Source organism: Pipistrellus hanaki (assembly GCF_964339955.1).
Source record: "Pipistrellus hanaki genome assembly, chromosome: 1".
NCBI classification, from domain to species: domain Eukaryota; kingdom Metazoa; phylum Chordata; class Mammalia; order Chiroptera; family Vespertilionidae; genus Pipistrellus; species Pipistrellus hanaki.
Genome location: NC_140503.1, coordinates 183,067,390 through 183,090,378, shown reverse-complemented (window position 1 = coordinate 183,090,378; position 22,989 = coordinate 183,067,390). Strand labels below are relative to the sequence as shown.

The window sequence follows — 22,989 nt, the reverse complement described above, 5'->3', positions numbered from 1 at the left end:
CCTATTATAGTTCCCTCGATATTACATGTTATCCTTTCATGTTAACCCTTTTTAAAGTGTAAGAATTTCAGCACATTTATCTCCAAAGGCAACTAAATACTTTATAAAAAGCTAATTTCTAAAAGCTATCATGTACTTGTCACTAAGGGAAATGTGGGTCTCTGACTCCATCTTGTCCAAGGCTGTCTGTTCCTTTGGCCTCAGGCGATTAGCCCTGCTTTGTTGCATATGGACATGCTAATCACTAGAAGAATTCTGCTAGCCCCTGAGTTTTACCAAAAACAGCCCCTCCCATTTCCCTTTCCCTGGACATAAAAAAAGCCTGAACTCTCTACTTTCTTAGGATGAATTTGAGGGTTGGTCTCCCATCTTCTCGGTTGGCACTTTTGGATCAATAAAGCTTTCCTTACTCCAAAGTCTGAGGTTTTGAGTTTTGGTCTTTCAAAGTATCAGGCACACAGCCTTTGGGCTGGTAACATACTATTGATATTAATTATTTTAAAACAAATAACTTCAAATAAAAAAGGAAAAACACATTCTAGTACCAAAGCAAACAATAACTCAGTAAAAGAGTAAAGAAAACGTTACCCATCTATAGCTATTACCTACTGTTATGGGTTTAACCTATTGTTAAAAGCTGGGTGGAGTCCTAACCCTCAGGACTTCAGGATGTGACCTTATTTGGAGACTTACAGAAGGAATCAAGTTAAAATGAGGTCATGCAGGGCAGCCCCTACTCTTAATGACTGGAGTCCTTAGAGAGGATAAATAGCGACACGAAGCCAGACATACACAGGGTGAGAAGCAGAGAGACCTGGAACAGCTCCTTCCCTCAGAGCCCTCAGAAGGAGCCAACCCTGCTGGCACCTCGATCCCAGACTTCTCGCCTCTAGAACATGAATGAAATAAGATATTTCTACTGTTGAAGCCACTTGGTTTGTGGGGCTTTGTTACAGAAGCCCCAGGAAACTAATACACCAGTGTTCACTATTAAATGGTTAAGAAAACAGACCTTATACTTACAGTATTTTTTAGGCTTTAGGGACAAGAATACATTAAATGATTGGATTCATTACAATTAACTAGTGCTAAAACCAAAACCATGAAACAAGTATAAATACTTACTTCACTCCTGAGGAGTAGTTCAGCTTTGCTTCTATTCATATTTCTGCAGTACCATCTGAACAGAAAAAGATACATTTAAGACCTCAGATTTCTTAAATTATTTGCTATTCTTTTTAGACTTAGCAAGGTGATATTTCTCATTTATTACAAATACAATAAATAAGAACAAGATATTACTCATAATCTCAGTAATACAGACAACCACTAGCAACATTTCATGTATATACTTCCAGATATTTTCTACCCATATTTTTATGAAAGTGGGATCAAACTATATTTGTTATAGCATAACCTAAATTTTTCATAAACTGCATGACTGACATCTTTGCAAAAACAATATAGTTCTATGTATCATGGTATGGCTGTGCCATAATTTACTTAAGCTATTCTTCCTTATTTAACATAAAAATGATTTCCAATTTTTCACTATTATAATAATAGCAAGAATAAAATTTCCTCCACCGACTCAAATGTGCAGGAATGTCACTTAACATTATTGTCTTGAATTCAATTAAATCTTATCCCAAGCCCCCATCTCACCAATAATCAATAGATTTTTAAAAATATATATTTTATTGGTTTTTACAGGGAGGAAGGAAGAGAGATAAAGAGCCAGAAACATCGATGAGAGAGAGACATCGATCAGCTGCCTCCTGCACACTCCTCACTGGGGATATGCCCGCAACCAAGGTACATGCCTTTGACCAGAATCGAACGTGGGACCCTTGAGTCTGCAGGCTGACACTCTATCCACTGAGCCAAAACTGGTCAGGGCAGTCAGTAGATTTTTATCTCAAGTCATCATGGAGGCGTCCCCATTGAATTTCAGGAAGAGTCAAAAGAAACAGAGCAAAACAGAAGAGCAGGCTTCCTGCGTCCTCCAGACTCACTGGTTCTAGCCCTGGAGGTCCCCAGAGGCTCTGCTGTAGGAATCCGCCATGGCGAGGCAGCAGAGCCTGCCCTCCGTGCCACAACCCCAAGTGCCTGCTGATCTGTGTCACTCATTAGCCCTCAGGAAATCTTTCCTGAGGAAAGATGGATACTGCCATCGCCCAACTCATCCTCAGAGGTGCTCCACACTCTCTGCTGCCCCACCCCAACCTCTCCATGAGATATTAGTTGACCCTTGAACACACACACACACACCTTCTCACCCCAGAAGTCAAAAAAGTTATTCTAGTATAACTTTTGACTGTTCCAAGACTTTACTAATAGCCCACTGTTGATCAGAAGCCTACGGAACAGTCAATTCATACATATTGTATACATTATATACTGTATTCATACAATAAAGTAAGCTAAGAAAAAAATGTTACTCAGAAAATTATGAGAAAATACATTTACAGTATTTAGTGTAAAAAAAAAAAAATCCGTGTAGAAGTGGACCTGCGCAGTTCAAACCTATATTGTTCAAGGGTCAACTGCATAAGCAAGGAGGCCAAAGAGCATGAACTCAGATTTTCTTTGGACTTTTGTTTTAAACTTAACTTCTTTTGTTTGTTTTTAATGCCCTTCAGTGGGCAAAAACTCTCTACCAAGGTCATATTTCCTGAGGTTCCAATGTTATGAAATCAGGCTGGCCCCTCTGGACATCTGAATTTTCCACCATTGGGTCGGCCTTTTATTAAAGAGCCAGCACCTGAGACAAGCAAACACAAAGGCCTTCCCAGATGGAGGAAGGTAAAGATACAAAGAACAAAATACAATACAAGGTCTTTCTTGGTCTGGGTTCTTTTATGCAGCTGTAGAAGCCAAACGCAAATTACGAGCTGATGACTGTTATTTCACTGGGAGCCTGAGGTGATTACCCGGATCTCAACATTATGGGCACCGAGATCTCACTGCGAGGACCGCACTCTGTGAACTGAGCCCAAGTTCAACAAAACTGCAGTTCTGATCAATCAACTTCTGAATGCAATTAAGAAATATAATAACTGAGAAGAGAATGGATCCTCTCCCTAAAGCTTTTCCATTGATACAAGAAACATTGTCAGATGCCAAAAGCAGTCACAAAAATTAATTAAGGAAAGATAACTGGAGCTCTCATTATGCATTATAAATCAGCAAAAAGGTTGAAAATAAAAAACAAAAATCGGCATCACAACCAAACAACTGGTCAGAGGTGGGACCCACAACTCTGTAAGGTGCAGAGGGTCTGGGCCTAGTGCAATTTCATGCGCTGGGCCTCTAGTTAGATATACGATACTCAGAGAAAGAAAGAGGCCTTTCCTCACCCAGTGTATTCAAGCTCCCAGGAAAAGATAAAGGAAATAAGGAGCAAACAGCATTGCTGTTCTGAGGGGTTATTTTTATGCAAATTCCCCAAAAAGTCCATGTTCCCTCCCTAGGTATCAACTCAGAGTTTTAAGGATGCGATGAAGGAAGAAGAAAAGGAAGATGTGGTGAACACACAAACAGATGAACCAATTAGTGGTGAGTATTTCCTAACAATTTCTGTGGCTTCTCTCCCTCTTCTCTGAGACGTACCACCAGGCAATAGTGACTCTGCTGAATCAGTCCTGTCAGGACTGACATACACACAGGGGGATAGTGCGAAGGAGCTCACGTGGCGGGAGAGAGTGCTGACACACAGATGCCCGCCCACGTAAAGCTTGCCCTGCCTGTCACAGAAATGCCTCTGTTAGGGGGCATTTAGCCTTGCTTAGGGAAGGAGCTATACTAGAAAGCAAGCCCACGATTTGTAAGTAACTTGTCATCCCATTCTTAGGTATCACAGCCCCAATGTGAACGATGTTGGCAGATCGGCTAGCCACTTCAAAATCCCCCAGGTGAACAAGATGTCATAGCGGTGTTTGAGCCTGCTCAGAGAGAACGGAGTAGGATCCTGGCCAAGCTTCTTAGGTAGGGTGGGTTGGGTAAATCATAAGAAGAAAACAGGTATAAATGAAGAAAAAAAAAAAATAGAAAACACTCAACGAACCAGCTATCAACCTTTGTCAGTTCTTAATTTGGCCCTTGCCACCTATGCCACCAACTCAAAGCCTTATTCTAGACTTTTTATTGTGTAAGGGCCCTTTCATTCTTGTCACCTTCTTCCTTTAACATTTTTTTAAAATTTCTTTAGTGATTAAGGTATCACATATTTGTCCTCAACCCCCCATTCCAATCCCCCACTGCACTCCCACTTATGCCTCACCCCCCTATTGTCCTTGACCACTAGTTAGGTTCATATGTATGCACATAAGTCCTTTGGTTGATCTCTCCCTTTTTTTCCACCCTCCCTTTGAGGTCCAACAGTCTGACCCATGGCTCCTTATCTCTGGGTCTGTTCTTGTTCATCAGTCTATGTTGTTCACCATTTCCTCTAGATGAGTGAGATCATGTCCTACTGGAAATATACTTATAAGAATCAAAAATGAGACAAGCAATAATCGTTATGCTGAAAGGCATATGAATCAGTCTGCAGAGAGCTTCTTTCTGGGCCACCAGTTCTTTTGAGACCCAATTTAAATGTCAAACAGTTCCTTATGTATACATGTCCTTTAACATCTTTCCATCAAGAACATCTTATTGACCATCACAATGAACCCACTTTCTTTCCTGCAGCTGTTCCTCTGAGCATTTCCTCCCCAAATTGTAACCTGAGAGTGGAGGGAGCCCCGACTAGGATTCCGACAGGCCCAGGAGCTTCAAGCCAGCAATCCTGAGTCTAGCCCAATGGACTGGGCTGATCCTAGGCCCAAACAAACAGCAGAACTCTTGACTTAACAGCTGCCAACAAGGCGTTTACCTTGGGGACCTTTAAGAGCGGAAAGTCAGCAGGAGAAGAAGGGGAACTCTGGCTGTCACATTAAGAACAGGTTTCCCCTTTTCATCCGGAGGCGTGGCACGATGCCATGTGGAATCCCTGACCTCTGGCACGTGGCTGAGGAGACGCCCACGCCGAGACCTTACATAAGCTCACTTAGTCACACAGAGGAGGAGTAGAAAACCTCCGAGGAGAGAACATTTCCATCATAAGACAGACCCAAAAACTCATGGCACTGAATCACAAACTTCGTAAAATCCTTACTTGTAATTCCGTGAGTCATAAGGGAGTTCTCACATTTTAGGGGATTATCTGGTTGTCAAGTGCACCCCTCTCCTCAAGGTCCCAAACCTAGCCAGCCCTTATGCCTAGGTTCACAGCCCTTCCTAATACTCCATGATGCTGGTCTTGAATTCAAAACTTCATGGGATGTTTTAAAGAAAGCACTACTTCAGAAAAGTTAAGGTGTTGGGTAAAAATATCCACCACTCCAATACCTCAACAGTCCATTTCATAGGAGACAGTCCTTGACCTGCTAGTTCTCAGATCACTTTAAAATCAGGTCCAAGTTTTCATCTTTTAGTATCTTCCCTAATTCTAAGGATTTGGCTATATTTTTCTAAAATATTTTTTAATATGTCTTATTGATTTGAGAGAGAGAGGAAGGAAGAGGAAGAGATAGAAACATCGATGAGAGAGAAAACATTGATCGGCTGCCTCTTGCACCCATACATTGATTGGCAGCCTCCTGCACCCCTCTACTGAGGATGGAGCCCGCAACCCGGGCATGTGCCCTGACCAGGAATCAAACCAGCAACTTCTTGGTGCATGGGATGATGCTCAACCAACTGAGCGACAATGGCTGGGCTCCAAAAATATTAAGAATAGAAACACTATTATTTATAATTTTCATTCCCTACTTATAAACAACCTCGAGGGATCATACCACTAAATGCTGTCACTTTTGAACCTATTAATCTTTTTTAGATCTTCAAGGTATTCTCATGTTCTAAAAAGTGACATGGTCAGAGGAAACAGCTTTTCGTTGTTGTTATTATTGGTAGTAGTGTTTTTAAAGAAGTAAATGGAAACATCAGTACATTTCCTTAGTATAACCACAAAAGAGAGTTTGTTATATATAAGCCTCTCATTAACACCTGGCCATGCACGGCCAGTGGCATATGAATAGTATGCCCATTGCTTTCTTTGTAAAGTAATCTGACTGCATTCACTATGGGTCTTAACCCATTCATAACTAGCCGTTAGCCCAGTACATTGATTTTTAGAGATCTGGCTTAAGACAGTAAGCAGGAAAAGGGTTATCTCAGTTATTTTTACATATAAAGATGCCTACACAAACATAATGCCACACAAATAAGAAAATGATTATGTAAATTACTGCATATCCATATGCCACATGTCTGGCTATACCCCCCAAGGCCTAACACAGTACCTGATACATGCTAAGGTTTCAGCAAATATTTGATGAATTTATTACAAAGAAATATAATGCAGTTATAAAAGTGTTTCTGAAGAGTTATTAATGGCATGAGGAAATAGATTCATAATGTTCTATTAAGTGGAATAAACACAATCTAAAAAAGTTATTTACAGCATGATTCTATTTTTTTAAAAGATTGAAGCAAAATATGCTAATGTTGACAGATCAATTCTGTTATTTATGAGTAGTTTTTCTAATTTTTTAATATTTTTCAAACAATTTTAAAACAATAATCATATATTATTATACTTAGAAAAAAATAATCAAACATGTTTTTTAAAGGCCACTCTGAGAAACTATATTCTGATTTTTTGAATGCATGAACAATGACGTGCATTTCAAAGTCAGTTAACGTGTAATTTGTTTAAAATAAATTTAATTGTATTGCTTGTATAAAACCATTTATACACAGTACCTTCAGGTAAAGTGTATTATAGAAACTAATTCTCTCAGCATCTTTTACAACCTAGACAAGTAAGTGAAGCCTATGTTAGTACCACCTTCTAAAGACAATGAAAGATATCCATTAACCTCCAAGATTCCTCACATAATTAGAAAATGAAAACATTTTCTGGTTCTCCACATTCACAAAATAAACATTTACTTACTCATATTGATCTAAGTTGTTTGATTTCTTTCCTGTTACATAATTGCTTGGGATATATCCTTCACTCCTAGAAAGAAGAATAATACTTTAGGTAAACTGATATTATCTTACTAAGAGGTTATTAAAAGAAAGATTATTGCCTTCTTAAAATAATGAAAGTATAATATTGCCTAAAGCTTATAAGAAAGACCAGCTGACCTTTGGTAAGTCAATATAGCGAAAGCATTTGATGCTTTACAAAGTACTTCCTCATTTGATACTCACAATAAGTCTGAAATAGGCAGGCATTTTGTACCTACTTTCTGGTGGGGAAACCAAGGCTTAGAAAGATTAAGGGACTTTCTCAAGGTCCCAAACCAGGAAGAGGATTATCTCAGTTATTTTTACATATAAAGATACCTACACAAAGCCAGCAACACGGCCAGCAATTGATCTCATCTCTAAACTAGTGACTAGGTTCAGGGCCCTTCCTAATATTCCATGATGCTAGCCTTGAATTCAAAACCCCTTGGGATGTTTTAAAGAAACCATTACTTCAGAAAAGTTGAAGTGTTGGATAAAAATACCCACCACTCCGATATCTCCATATAGAACATTATTTCATAGGAGGTAGTCCTTGACCTTTCACATCAATATTATCTGGAGTGCTTGTTAAGGCAAATTCTTGTGTCATACCCCAAGAAATCTGAATTGAGAAGGTCTATATGAGGCCAAGAAATCTTTGATTTTTACCCCATATGACTCTTCTTTTTTTTTTTTTTTTAATATATTTTATTGATTTTGAACAGAGAGAAAGGAAGAGAGATAGAGAGCTAGAAACATCGATGAGAGAGAAACATCGATCAGCTGCCTCTTGCACACCCCCTACTGGGGATATGCCCGCAACCAAGGCACATGCCCTTGACCGGAATCGAACCTGGGTCCCTTCAGTCCCCAAGCCGACGCTCTATCCATTGAGCCAAACCGGTCTCGGCCCCATATGACTCTTATACACATTATAGTTAAAGAAGAATTCATAATAGGTGGAATCTTGGTAGAAGCTAAGATTCTCCACATAAGAAGGAAGAGATACATGTGTAAAATTTAAAAATTGAGTGAAAACCTTGCAATCTTCACTCTGAATTTGAACTATTATTAAGAACTCATAATACATTCACACCGAGTATGTATGTGTAGTCCTATTACATTGAGAAAGACCTAAGAGCAATGACAATCCAGTAACAGAATCCCAGCACCCCAACTATTGTCTCCAGGTATCATTTCTTGCTAAGAGGAGCTAGCACATGCCTGGCTGGGCAAGTATTTTATACATACAGTTACACACATGTAGATTCTCTCTCTCTCTCTCTCTCTCTCTCTCTCTCTCTCTCTCTCTCTCTCTCTCTCACACACACACACACACACACACACACACCTCAGGGTGTAAAAACATAAAAATGCAGGTTTTTTTCCAAGATCAAAATAATCCAATTAAACCTATCATGGATGAGAAAGAGACCAGTTTAATGCATTCTAATTTCTGGAAAGAAGTGGTTGATCCATTCATATTTATTGCAGAATTGATAAGAATCCATTGTGCTACTGCAAAGTAATAATGTTTAGTTTCACTTATGGCCAGCCAGCAGAACCAGTCTCCTTCCATGGGAGTTACACGTTACCCTCTTCTCCTCGGCACTTAACCCCCACCACCCACCGTGTGTCGTACTTACCCATATTTATCTCTTGCTCTCCACCAATGGACATCATTCTTCTCTAATATGATATACTCCTGGCCTCTCTCTAACCTGAGGTCATGTGCTTCTGTCGCTTGGAAATCATACATAGCTACCACTATTTCTTCGCTATTTTCTTCTTCTTCGGGTGGGATTGGTGGAGGAGGCCTTCGCTAAGAAAAGGAGAGAACGTTTGAAGTTTAGTCTTCCCTCTGTGAGCAGTAACACTGAGTGATCCACACATCACCACAGAACAGAGCAGACCCTCGAGTCTGCCTCAGATCATCTGGTGAACCCTCCCATAAGTCTGATGCTACTGGACCTCTCATGGGTTTCAGAATATAGGGCAGGCGCAAAAACTATCTTGAAACTTCAAAAGGCTTCTGCTCAGGGGCAGGGGCAGCGTTCCAGGAAGAAGGAAGGGTGATATGTGAGTAGAAACCAGAAAAGTGAGACCCACCGCACCATGCCTGCAATGGGGAAACACAGCATGGAGTGGAGATTTTTATCTGGTCTCCTCCCACCCAAAGGAATTTACATTTGTCTTCCTGTGTGCAAGACACACACTTAGTACATAATTCCCCATTTACAACTGAGGAAACAAGGGTTTAAGTAACCCACTCCAGGTCACTCCCACCAGAGTCACGTTGGATCGGGCCCTGTCTGGGTCCAACGTACCTGTGCTTCCCACCATATCCCACTCTCCAAAGGTGTGTCACTAAATCTGTGCCATAAGACTGCGGTTCTAAGACTAAAATATTTCTGTGAAGTCCCATACCTCTTACACAATTCTCTTTTTAATTATATATAATTTCAAAGAGGAAGAGGGAGAGAGGGAGAGAAACATCAATGATGTGAGAGAATCATTGATTGGCTTCCTTCTGCACACCCCCTGACTGGGTGGGAATCAAACACTGACCTGGTTCATAGGTTGACGCTCAACCCCTGAGCCACACCGGCTGGGCCTCTTGTACAATTCTTGAAGCCAAAATACAGGCAAAATGCCAGATGATAGTAGGGGCCCCGATGATAATATCTGACACACATAATACTATTTGATACCCCCAAAATCAAATAAGCTATAGCATATCTGTTTCTGATACAATGGGGGTGAGGGTGGGGCAAACAGCATCACCTGAAGGAATATAAACTTTCTCAATAAACTGCAAGTGCTTCCGAAAGTTAAAGGCCACCTACCTTCTTTGTTTCCGGTGCTGGAGGTAGTGCTTTTCTTATACCTGGAAATGACAGCAACAAGAGTAAGTCAAAATGCCATCTCCAATGATGGGACATTTTTAAAATATATATATTTTATTGATATTTTACAGAGAGGAGGAAGGGAGAGAGATAGAGAGCTAGAAATGTCGATGAGAGAGAAACAGTGACCAGCTGCCGCAACCAAGGTACATGCCCCTGAGCGGAATCGAACCTGGGTCCCTTTAGTCCACAGACCGATGCTCTACCACTGAGCCAAACTGGTTTCGGCCAATGATGGATCATTTTAAGGAAAAATGAAAATGAACACATTGGCAAGAAGTCCACTCTGACTGTCTCACTGTAGTGGTTGCTCGTATTAATATTTGTAACAGGATTTTAAAGATTTTAAAATGCTGTTCAAGTTGGTTTGTGTTTCTGTCTTTCTGAGCAGGTTGTAAAGGCTACAGGGAATGGGGCCTTGTTTAGTCTTTGTAAACAAGTAGGATTATATCAAACTAAAAATCTTCTATTAAGCAAAGGAAATCGTCAACAAAATGAAAAGGCAGCCTAAGGAAGAGGAGAAAATATTTGCAAATCATATATCTGAAAAGGGATAAACATATAAAATATACAAGGAGCCGAAACCAATTTGGCTCAGTGGATAGAGTGTCGGCCTGCGCACTGAAAGGTCCTGGGTTCGATTCCGGTCAAGGGCATGTACCTTGGTTGCGGGCACATCCCCAGTAAGGGGTGTGCAGGAGGCAGCTGATCGATGTCTCTCTCTCATCGATGTTTCTAACTCTCTATCCCTCTCCCTTTCTTTCTGTAAAAAATCAATAAAATATATTAAAAAAATATATATATATATATATATATCGAACTCATACAACTCAATGGCAATAGTAACAACCATCAAAAATGGGCTAAGGAGCTGAAGACATTTTTTCCAAAGAAAACATACAAATGGCCAACAGGTTTATAAAAAAATGCTCAACATCACTCATCTTTAGGGAAATGCAAATCAAAACTACAACGATGTATCACCTCACATCTATTATAAAGGCTGTTATAAAAAACACCAGGGATAAATGCTGGTGAGGACATGGAGAAAAGGGAGCCCTGTTGTTGGGAATGTCAACTGGTACAGTCAGTATGGAGGTTCCTCAGGAAAATAAAAATAGTTCTACCATAGGACCCAGCAATACCACTCTGGGTATATACACAAAGGAAGTAAAATCAATATCTCAAAAAGATATTGCCCTCCCATGCTCACTGCAGCATGACTCACACTATCCCAGGTAGAGAAACAACATAAGAGTGTTGAAAATGTGACATACAAGGTGTCCCAAAAACACAAATATACACTTTAACACCTGGTAGCTCAACTGATGTTTCATTCTTTTCAGCCAGACTAAGCTTTGAACAAAGGAATTTCGCCCAAAAACGCTACTGGAAGTTTGAAAATGCAGTGGAAGTACAAACACTGACTTTATAATGATGCAAAGTGTCCCAAATATGTATATGCAGTTGAACACCTAGTAACTCACTTAATTTTCACTTTTTTAAGTATAGCTGATTTGAAATAATGAGTGAACCAGACTAAGCTTTGACAAAAAAAATTTATCCACTGGACTTTTTTATGGGGACACATACAAGATAAAGTTTACAGTGCAAAACTGGCAATAGTTGACGAACTGAGGGCACACAGATGCCAAACAAAATGATTCCTGAATTTGCGATTCCACTGCTTCGCATTACCGGCAGAGCCTGGACCAGAACAGTCATTGGTTTGAGAACAGGCATTGACCAAAAAAAAGTATTTATTCCTGTAGATTCTTTCAAATTTTGAAAATGAACTGTAGGTTAATAAACACTGACTTTATAATCATTCAAAGTGTGTATACATTTTTGGGGGATACTCTATAGGTGTCACCCATATGGTATCAGTTATATGTGGAATCTTAATAAAAAAGTCAAACATCATAGAAAACTGAGCTGGAAATAGGAAAACAGGAATGTTAGTAAAAGGGAACAACCTTTCAATTGTAAGATGAACAAGGTCTGAGGGTCTAGTGTATACCATGGTGACTATAATTGATCTCTGTAGTGTTTTAAATGAAGTTTACGAAGCGAGTACAACTTAAACATTCTCACTCATACATAGAAAAGGGTAAACACGTGAGGTGATGGATGTGTTAATGGGAGGAATCCTTTCACAACTCTTAAGTTTATCAAATCATCATGTCTTATTCTTTAAATACATTACAATTTTATATGTCAATTATACTTCAATAAAGTTGATAAAAAGGTGATGGCGGTGCCATACTAGGCTCACATTTTTAATAGTCACTTTTAGCAGGCTTCTGCATTGTGATAAAAGGCCCCACAGCTGATTAGATGTTTGGATTCCATGAAATGGCCCCACTGCTAACTAAATGTAATTATTCTTACAAGTACACCTGCCCAATGTTTTCGCTGTGCTTGAAAGTGCGAAGGCCATACTTCACCAACCTCAAAATCAAAATATGTCACTTTCTCACTACTCCAATATTATGTACACCCTGAGCACAATATAATCATAGAACAAAACGAATACTTACTACTTTCAAAGAGATTGTATTTTTCACATCCAGGTGCTAGCTTTTCAGTTTGTCTGCAACACTGATAACTCCCATCTGCCCAAAATTTAGGATGATACTTAATCATAATATTATTGTTGTTCTTTATTTCTGCAATTCATAAACACATTAAATGATTAGTGAAATAAGGCAGAGATGATAACGTCTCCTTAGTAACAGTCAATCCTTCTTAATTTCTCAGTTTCCATATCTATTATGAGAACTCCCTCTAACATCATCCAGCCCAGCATTCAGAAAAATCCATGTGGCTCTCTTTTGCCTCCTTTTTTGGTGAAGTCTCCTTGTGAGCAGAAGCAATCTGGGCTACACCGTAATGGATAAGCAAAGAAGTCAACCCACCACCATTCTGTTTTACAGAAGAAGCAAGGAGGGTTGTATGGGACAAATCCCTCATTTAAATACTTTTAAGCAAAGTCAATTCACCCACACCGAATGTTGACTACCTTGTGAATGTCTTAAAAAATATTAGATCCCATTATCATAGAAACCAAGTGTTTTATCACTTTAAATATATCAGGCACTAAATAAAAGCATACTTTTCTTAGAAACTATGTATATGCCACTAGAAGGAATCAGATTATAAAAAAAAAAAAAAAAGTTATCTTCAATAAACAGATGTATCACTTAGGTAACAGAATGTCCTTGGAGAAATACTTATTGTATAGTAAAAGATTATAAATGCAAGGTACACTAGCTGTGTTTCTGTGTTAGTGATAATAATGGCCTGTGCTACAATTATATACATATTATATTCATTATAGGAGTTTTACCTTCTTTCAACTTCTTCACCCACTGGTCCCTGCTTTGTGCACTAGGTGCAAAAATGTAAAGTGTGTTAGCATCATGAACAACCTAAAATAAAAGATAAGACGGAGTTGGTGAGAAATACTCAGACACAGCACTTTGTCTAGCACAGAGCCCTTGGTACCATAGACACTGATAAATGATTCTGAAATAAGTGAATAAAAGTCAGTTACTTGGGACCCAAAGAACCTAGATTCCTGCCTCAGAAAACGCATCTGTTTCTTCATGTCTACATCGAATGGGATACAAGTTTTGCAAAAGGATGGGCTTTATAGAAGAAAAGGTTACAGAGGCCAGGATGCTTCCGTAATCCGGTTACTTCCCGTGACCTAATTCACTAAAGCTCCTTAGGTAAACCTGGTGTAACAGGGATGATTCTCATCCAGTGTTTTTCTGAATACTATTTAGGTAAATGGACCACTCCTGAGGCATCACTCCTGTACTTGTAACTGCAGTAACTAACGATTAAGCACTGACTATTCTAACTCTTTGCTAAGTGCTTTACACACCTTCACTCAAGGATTCCTACCATCAAGCCATCAGTATTTTATAGATGAAGAGACTAAGGCCTACCCATGGACTCTTCATGCCTGTGTAACACCAGGAGGCACCCTTCACATAGAATGCACTGCGAGCGGTACCCAGAATGCTGTGCTCCTTAACTTACTTGTCATTATTTGGCAGGTATTCCAGAAAGCCACAATCCTGATTCCAAAGCCCAAACTTCCTACCAGTGTCTCCGTGAGAGGTAACTTCTGTCGAACAACTAAATAGTCTTTATTACTCATGCTTTTAGAATCCTATATACTAAAGAGCTAATATGATAACTAGATCAAACAGCAGAGCAACTGTCCGGACAACCTTCTGGAAAAAGCCAGGGCTGCGAGGGCTGAGCCCCTTGCACGAATTTTGTGCATTGGTCTTCTAGTGAGTAATAACATTAAACCTGGGAAAGTAACCCAAGAATTTTATCTTTGGTCTTAATGTCTGTCACAAGGCAGAAACACCTTGATTGTGTAAAAAACATATATGGACAATGGAAAAAGGAGGAGACATATGTAATATTTTTAACATAAAGATTTAAAAACCTATATAATAAAAACCTAATATGCAAACTGTCCCCCCTCAATGGGGAGTTTGACCAGGGAGTGGGACCGGCCAGCTAACCATGGGAAAGGTGGCCCTGGCCAGCAGCAGGCAGCCACTAGGGACCCTACTTGTGCACAAATTTCGTGCACTGGGCCTCTAGTATCTATAATAATAAAAGCATAATATGCTAATTAGACTGGATGTCCTTCCAGATGAAGCCAGGACTGCGAGGGCCAAGGCAGCTGCCATGGATGCTCAGGCCATAGCTGCAAGGCCCGAGTCCCTTGCACAAATTTCATGCATCGGGCCTCTAATAAATATATATATGGCTAGCAACTTCTCTTCACCACATCCACAGCCACTGGATTGAACACAAATAGCCCTTTCATTGGTAAATGGCTGTTCCTGGACATCTTCAATAGGTAATTCCCATTCGTTTCTATCAAATAAACTTAGTCAAAGAGCAATGTGAGCACCATAGAACAACAGTGGTATATTTCATTCAGTGATGAATTCATCCATCTAGCATTTTGATGGGGCTACATAGATACAAAAGCGTATCCAACAAGAACCTTATTTTCAAGACACGGATAGAAATACTTTACAACAAGACAGAAAATGAGACATGATAGAGAGGTAAAGATAAAGCACTAAGAGAGATGTGGGGATCTGTGTTGCCTCGTTTGGTCCATGATTGTCACACCTGTGATATTGTGATTTATAATAAGTAAATAAATATCTATTTGAAATTCATCATGGTTCCTGGCACAGAAATCCTAAAACCCTTGGACTATCCAGTGCCTACTGTGACAAAGATGTCTTTTGTTGTGCTAATGAGGTAACTTCCGGAAAGTACCTAAGCATGAGGGCTGGTTGTCAATAGAGGCAACCTTGTGATTAAAGGGTTGGCACTTCCAGTTCCCCTACCCCACCCCACTCCAACTCCAGGGAGGGGAGAGAGACATCAGCAATGGCCAATGATGTCATCAATCACGCTTACACAAGAAAGCCTCCATAAAAACCCTAAAAGGAGCAGGTTCAGGGAATTTCTGGGTTCGTGAATACATGGAGATTTGGGGAGAGTGGAGGGCATGACCCCTCCATGCCCTTTCCCCAGGCCCTGTCCTATGCATCTCTTCCATCTGGATGCTCCTGAGTTACAATCTTTCATAATAAACTTGTGATCTAGTAAGTAGAATATTTCTCTGAGTTCTCTGAGCTACTCTATAGCAAATTACTCACACCCAAGGAGGAGCCTGAGGAAACCTCCAATCTATATAGCCAGTAGATCAGCAGCACAGGCGATACCTTGGGGTTGCCACTGGCATCTAAAGTGGGACTGAGCCCTTAACCTATGGAATCGATGCTATCTTTGGTCAGATAGTGTTAGAACTGAAACGAATTGTAGGACACCTAGCAGGTGTCAGGGAATTACTTGGTGGTGTGTTAGAAAACACACAATAGGGTGGTGAAGGCCTGGGGTGGGGTGGGAACTGGCTGGTGTGGGTCAAGGAGGAAAAAGGGGGGCGGGGGGAACAGCTGTAATACTCTCAATAATAAAGATTTTACAAATTAAAAATAGATACATATATATACACATATATAGAAAACACACATACATACATTGGAATTGGTACCCAGGTTCATCAATGCAACCAACTCTGTATCTAAGAATTAGGTAAAAATGTACCATGTAACAATCTTTCTGAATTGAACAGGGATATCTGGAAAGAACTGCTAGGGCTTTGAACCTTCCAGAAACCTGGGTGTGTGGTGATAATTCATTACAATAATCCACTTTACTGAGTCTTTACATCAGGCCACATACACTGGCCCATGTAATCCATGTGGCAGCCCATGTCTCTATTAGCAATAGGACCCTCATTTTTCCAGATGAGAAAACCAAGGTAGGTGAGCTTACGTCATCTGAGTAGGATCTGTTTGACCTCCAAAGGCTCTTCTTGTTCTTGTTTGCCCCAAACACCTTCACGGGGCTCCCTGACTAGAATCTGTCTTTTCAGGGTCCAGTCTAACTTCTCCTCAAAACTCACCTCTTGACAGTATGGTGAGCCTGTAACTTTGTTCAGGGTTGTTCGAGGCTAGCCAATCAGAGGAAAACCAATCCAAACACAGAGTTCAGATAACTAAGACTAATGCATTACCTAGCTAACTCGGGACATTTGTATTCCTATAGAGAAATATCTATAGACAGCACCCTCAACCCAAATGATAGCCATGGATGTGGCATCTCAGACAAGCCGGTGGGTGAGCTATCCGGGTCCAGTATCCTTCTCTCAGCAAACCCGGAGCACACCTGGAAGCCACCTCTGTGTCACCCCCAGGGACAGCTGACTGGGGCAGAGGGAAGCAGGGAGCCACAGGCCGCTCAGTATGTGCCTCATCTTCCGGTGAGTCATCCTGCCACAGCTGACAGTGTCAGGGAGGGAAGAGCTTTGCAGACCTCGAGGCACAGAAGCCAGTTCAATGAGGAAGAAATCACCACAGCACCACCACCACCCCCTTAGCAACAATGCTCAGTAGTTACCCTCCCTCCTATTTGCTTCTTCACTCGCTCATTCCTTATTCAAGAGACCTTCGCGGGCAATGCATCTAAGAGCTGTTAGACAGACAGATCTGGGTTCCAAACTCAGGAAAAAAATGCCGCCTCCTAGGGAACCCCCTTGCCATCAGCAGACTCAGCTAAGGAAGCAGCTGGCTCCTTCTCCTATGTCCTCTGTTCCTCCCCGGGCGAGAATATGCTGAGGTGGGAAGCAACCTCTTTTTCTTTCTTAGTGTCTTTTGAAAATGTCTACTTCTACTTTTCTTTTTATCTGGCATTGCATCTGCATGTGATACAAACTTCCACTGTGAAGATGTGAAACTAGAACCCAAACTTTAAGCTATACTTAATAAGAGAATATTTTCTACCTTTTAAATCTTGCTGGTTTAAATCACATAGTTAAAGCTCAAGTTTACCTCTTCTTCTTTTTTAAGATGGTTTTTAAATTTTTCTTGTATGTATTCATTTCAACAACTAAAAAATGGTTCTAGGTGGAATGCTTCCTGTTCTCATGTTTTCCTCATCATCCTAAACCGATCCAAAGGGTGCAGAGCAGATCTTTCTCTTGGAAAGCAAAATTCCTAATCCTGAGCCGAGAACATGAGAACCGCAGCTCCCCACACCCACCTGCCACCCCGCAAATGACTAGCAGCCATTGGGAGTGTGATAGGAGTGGTTCTCTGCTAACCTTCCAATCACACACACACACACACACACACACACACACACACACACATACACACACACACAATTATACATTTGCTTAACTTACTTAATCAAGAACAAGATTTCAACTGGGCTTCTAGATCTGAGGTAGGTGTAGTGTTAACAGTAGCAGTAAGAGAAATAATAATAACAACAACAATAATAACTATTACAGTAGTTAGTTAGTTAGTTAGTTAGTAACAAAGAAAGGGAGCAAATGAAATCAGACATTAAGCCTGATTAGCTAGGAAGGGCAGTTTCACCGACTCCCCAAGGGACAGCCGCTTCCTCCACAAAAGGGACTTAATCCCCAGGCAGACAGGAAGAACTGCTTTCCACACTCCCCGGGACAGCCTGCCAGTGCGCCGGGGTGGGATGGGGGCAGGCTGACACAGAGGGAAATGCCTCTCTGAGGCCTGCAACAGAAGCTAGATGAGATGACAAGCAGGAGTATATGCAGTGGGAGCCCAATGGCAACACAGGGGAAGGAGTCCAGCCTGGGGAGATGGGGAAAGGATAGGATAAAGGCAAAGAACGCAAGAAAATCCAGGAGAGGGATTGGGTGAGGGAGGGCCAGCACAAGCCGGAGAAGAATTAGGGAGAAGACTGGACAGTTTGAAAGAAAGCCTGCTTGTTACCCAAACCAAGACAATGTATGGAGGATGAGTAAGGGTCCCGGGGCAGTTGCTGCCCACCTCCACATCCCCGAGGGAATATTATTTCTTTTCACCCCGATAAAACTTGCCACTACACTTCTTCTACACGTGTGCCCTCACAACACTGCAAGGACCCGTTTTCTCTAGCAAAACAACAAACACTTAACTTGCTTTCACTGTGTATCTAAACTATTATACACCGAGTGGCCAGATTATTATGATCTCTGAATGCAGTGTATATCACCTTAGTTAATCCTCATACCAACTAGGAAGTGAATGCTAGTATTGTTATTATTCTCATTTTCCAGAAGGGGAAAGAGACACAAAAGCAGTTAAACTCGCACAAGGTCACAGAGCTCATCAGTGGCGAATCGGGTGGTGTGGCCTCTGATTTGCCTCTCTAAGCACCACACTGTCCCTCCTCTTCAAGCAAAGGAATGACAGACCTAAAGTGAGTGACTGGGAAAAGGGAAATTAATTGTAGTCCCTCCTCCTCGTGTGTTATTCTCACCTGAGTGAAAATAAGCCAGATGCCGCTTTAAAGCTTGAGTATCTTCATCTCCCCAACAGGTAAACGTTCATTTCAAATGTAAACTGGTAACTTCACAGTAGCCATGAAAAACACCCACGCTCTCCACTGTGCTACTATGTTGAAAACACTTTTGCAACTTTTCCCCTCAGCACGCAGTGAGACCAGAGCCCTGGGCACAGGCGACTTGCACTGGAGATGCTCATTGCCCGAAAGCATAGCAATGTCCTCGGCCAGGGGAGGGGTGGGTGGGAGCTGGAGAGAGGTCCTGCCTGTCTGCTTCCAGGTCTGAAGGCCAGGGCCCACCTCTGCACCCCGATTCCCAGGGCATGAGGGCACCGTGAGGGGCAAGGGGTGACCAGGACGCTCGGGATGCCCCACGGATCCTCCTGGGCGTGACAACACATGTGCTTTGTAGGGAAGTGTTTTCATTCACAAAAGGAACGTGGACAAGAGTCATTGAACATCTGTGAACCTCAGTTTCCTGTCATAAGTGAGAATAATGTATTTACCTCCCTTTTATATGAGTAGAAGAATCATTACGAAGGAAAACGTGAAAAAACACCACCTTTTTAGAAGGCACGCTTTGAGGGACAGGCAATGCTAATACACTTTGCATCACAGGCAGCCTTTGAATCTCATTTTTGTTCCCGGGGCTCGCACCTGCCCCTCCTCCGCTTCTTATAATTCACAGAAAACACCTCACCCCACCTTTTTCCGTCTCAGTCTCCACTCCCTTTCCTAACTACTCTATGACCAATCTGGATAATAAGCAGCATGTTAGGTCTGGGGCTTAGAAACTCGGGGCATTGGTAGAATCTAACAGACCGAAAACAAGAATAAGAAAATGTTCCAGCCTGGCAGGTATGGCTCAGTGGTTGAGCATTGACCTATGAACCAAGGGGTCACGGTTCGATTCCAGTCAGGACACATGCCTGGGTTTGGGGCTCGATCCCCAGGGCGGGGTGTGCAGGAGACAGCCAATCAATGATTCCTCCCATCATTGATGTTTTTATTTCTCGCTCCCTCTCCCTTCCTCTCTGAAATCAATAAAATATTCCTTTTCAACCAAGACTTAAAATGTTTATGAAAAAAAAAACCAAACAATTACTATCCAAGTACAAACTAAACTAAAAATCAACTACCATATGACTCAGCAAGCCTACTTCTGGGTATTTATCTGAAGGAAATAAAATCTGGATCTTGACGCTATCTCTGCACTGTCGTGGTCACTGTAGCATCGTTGACAATACCTGACATATGCAAACCACCTAGATATCCAGACAGATGAATGGAGAAAGAAAAGGTGTTGTGTCTATATACCATGGCATATTGTTCAGCTTTAATAAAAGAAGGAACTCCCATCATTCTTAACTAAGTGGATAAACCTGGAGGACATTATACTAACTCAGGTAAGCCAGACACAGAAAGATAAACACTGAATGACCCCATTTATGTGGAATTCGAGTCACAATCACAGAAGCAGAGAATAGAACAGTGGAAGTCGGGGGCTGGGAGATGGGAAAATGGGGAAATGTAGGTCAAAGGGTCCTGGGGTAGGCAGTTAGACAGACATGAGCAGATAATGAAAGACATGAAAGATAATGGGCCAGGTACATAGAAGGTCCCCAGGCGGAAAGCTCCGGGTGCCTAGCAACAGACAAAACTGCAAAAACAAGTGCCTGCCCCAAGGGTAAGCATTCCTCCCCTAGCAGACCCCTGGTCATGCAGTTTAACCCCTGACCTCCCATAGTGCCGGCCAGGCAGTTCGGGATCGTCCCCTGACCTCTCCTCCCTTGGCCTGTTGCTAGTCCATGTGGTAGATGCCCTGGGGGAAATGGATCAAGGGGCCAGAGAACAGCCCTTCAGCACTCAGGCCCCAAGACAGGAGGTTCTGACCCACGTCAGATACATCTAGGCCTCGGTGGTGTTTCAGCTCCAGGCCCAGAAAAGCAGCAAATCCGGACGAGGGATGCCACGGATGACATCAGATCCGGGTGCAATGACCAATCCCTGGTGCCAACCAATCAGTGGAGACCATGACCCTGAAAGGACTCACCTGACTATTCTACGGCAGCGGTCACCCACCTTTCAGACCGGCGGTTGGCGACCACTGTGCTATGGAATCCTCCCCTGGCCTCACAGAATTTTATCCTTAAGATGGAGGACCCAGCCGAAACCGGTTTGGCTCAGTGGATAGAGCGTCAGCCGGTGGACTCAAGAGTCCCAGGTTCGATTCTGGTCAAGGGCATATACATTGGTTGCGGGCACATCCTTAGTGGGGGGGTGTGCAGGAAGCAACTGGTCGATGTTTCTCTCTCATTGATGTTTCTAGCTCTCTATCCCTCTCCCTTCCTCTCTGTAAAAACTCAATAAAATATATTTTAAAAAAAGACAGAGGACCCAGTATGGCTCCCACTAGGTAGCATACCCACATCCCTATTTTGAGTTTCCCTTCTCTCTCTCTCTCTCTCTCTCTCTCTCTCTCTCTCTCTCTCTCTTCTCTCTCTCCTCCCCCACCCTCTTCTTTCTTCCATAAGCTCTAAGGGCCCCGCCCCTTCTTTTGCCTCTATACCTTGTTTCCTGAGCCCATTTCTTCTATGACTCACTTCTACTCCTGTGACTTTCTAAATAAACTTTGCTTTAATAGGCTGAGTCTTGGCTCTGAATTCTTTCTTAGCCAGAACTCAAGTGCAGAGGTTGCTGAAGCCAGGTCTGGTCTGACTCTACGGGTCTCACCCCTGGTGCCGTTATCGCCGCCAACAGTACCGAGTGTCTCGGTTACGCAAGACAAAGAGTCCTGGAGATCTACATAATGCACAGCCTGGTGGCCACAGCTCTCCATACCGTACTGGATACTTGAACTCTGCTAAGAAGGGAGCTCTCACGTGTTCTCACCACACAGAAAAGAATGAAAATGGTACGTGAAGTGATGGATGTGTCAATTACTTGGCTGTGGTGATCATTTCACAGGGTATAGACATATATCAAAACATCAGGATTTTACACCTTAAATATATACCATTCTGATGTGTCAGTTACACCTCAATAAAGCTGAACTTTTTTAAAAAAAAAAATCAGCCACTAAAGCAATGACAGGAAACAGTAATGTCAAACAGTACGACTAAAAGCCCAGAATTACACTAAAATGACTAAAATGCCACAGAACATGCCAGCTCACCTGAAATGGATATTTATTCTGACAGGGAATGACGCCGTCATCGTTCTTCACTACTTCCACACACTTTATTTTTGAAACATCAATAAATCCCTTTCTGTATTTTTTCTGTGGAAAGAAAGAAAAAATAAAGAACTATTACAATCGTCAGATACAAGAAAACGTGATTCATGGTAGCATTTGCTAATGAAATCACTGACTCAATATATTATAATTTTTAAAAAGTATTCAAAAACACTAACACTGTGAGGACTATCATCAAACTAATTAAATCCTTTAATTCCTAAAGATGAAATGGTTCTGTCCTTGCCCCCCCAAAACCTCTGGAACAGAACAACGGACTCCCTCTCATGGTTGCCTTCCCGTCTCAGACACGCATCTTAACTTCTTCAACTTCTTTTTTTAATTATTCTTCATCGTTGAAAGTTTTATATATGTCTCCTTTTTCTCCCATCGACCTCTCCCCGCCCACCCCCGCACTCCTTCTTCAACTTCCTGATCAGAGCCCCCAAAAGACAGCATCAATGACAGAACCAAACGCTAGCCAGGTACCGCTCCCCTCCAGCACACGGAGCCAGGAGGGCACAGGGTGGCCTCGGCCCGTCCATGTGAAGCCTCCGCTCAGACTCAGACTGAAGGCTCCACTTTCTCCCCTATGGCCCCCTCCCCTCCCCTTCCCCCTGTACCCCTCACTGCAAATCTCCCTGCAGCAAACACCTGATGGCATAGTGAGACACCCCTCCCCCCAAAAAATCACTCATACCAATAGAGATTTCTCACATGAGTAAGCTCAGATTTGACAATTCATTCCAGGAAAAAACCCAAAGGAGTACATAGTACGTGCGAAGATAACTTGACATATTGTACATTAAAAATATTGCAAATACAACGTAGAAATAAAGAATGTTCGCTGAATAA

The 22,989-nt window shown here is 41.8% G+C and overlaps 1 protein-coding gene across 2 annotated transcripts in view; it reads right to left on the bottom strand.

Moving 5' to 3' along the window:
- TEC (tec protein tyrosine kinase) overlaps positions 1-22,989 on the bottom strand; it is a 112,987-nt gene that overhangs the window by 17,224 nt on the left and 72,774 nt on the right. For both annotated transcript variants that reach the window (XM_084899978.1, XM_084899977.1), the window contains exons 3-9: positions 22,075-22,179; positions 13,321-13,402; positions 12,512-12,640; positions 9,912-9,952; positions 8,712-8,887; positions 7,004-7,069; positions 1,126-1,180 (exon numbers count right to left, since the gene is read on the bottom strand). In XM_084899978.1, the coding sequence (XP_084756104.1) occupies positions 1,126-1,180; positions 7,004-7,069; positions 8,712-8,887; positions 9,912-9,952; positions 12,512-12,640; positions 13,321-13,402; positions 22,075-22,179 (654 nt within the window). The remainder of the gene's footprint in view (positions 1-1,125; positions 1,181-7,003; positions 7,070-8,711; positions 8,888-9,911; positions 9,953-12,511; positions 12,641-13,320; positions 13,403-22,074; positions 22,180-22,989) is intronic.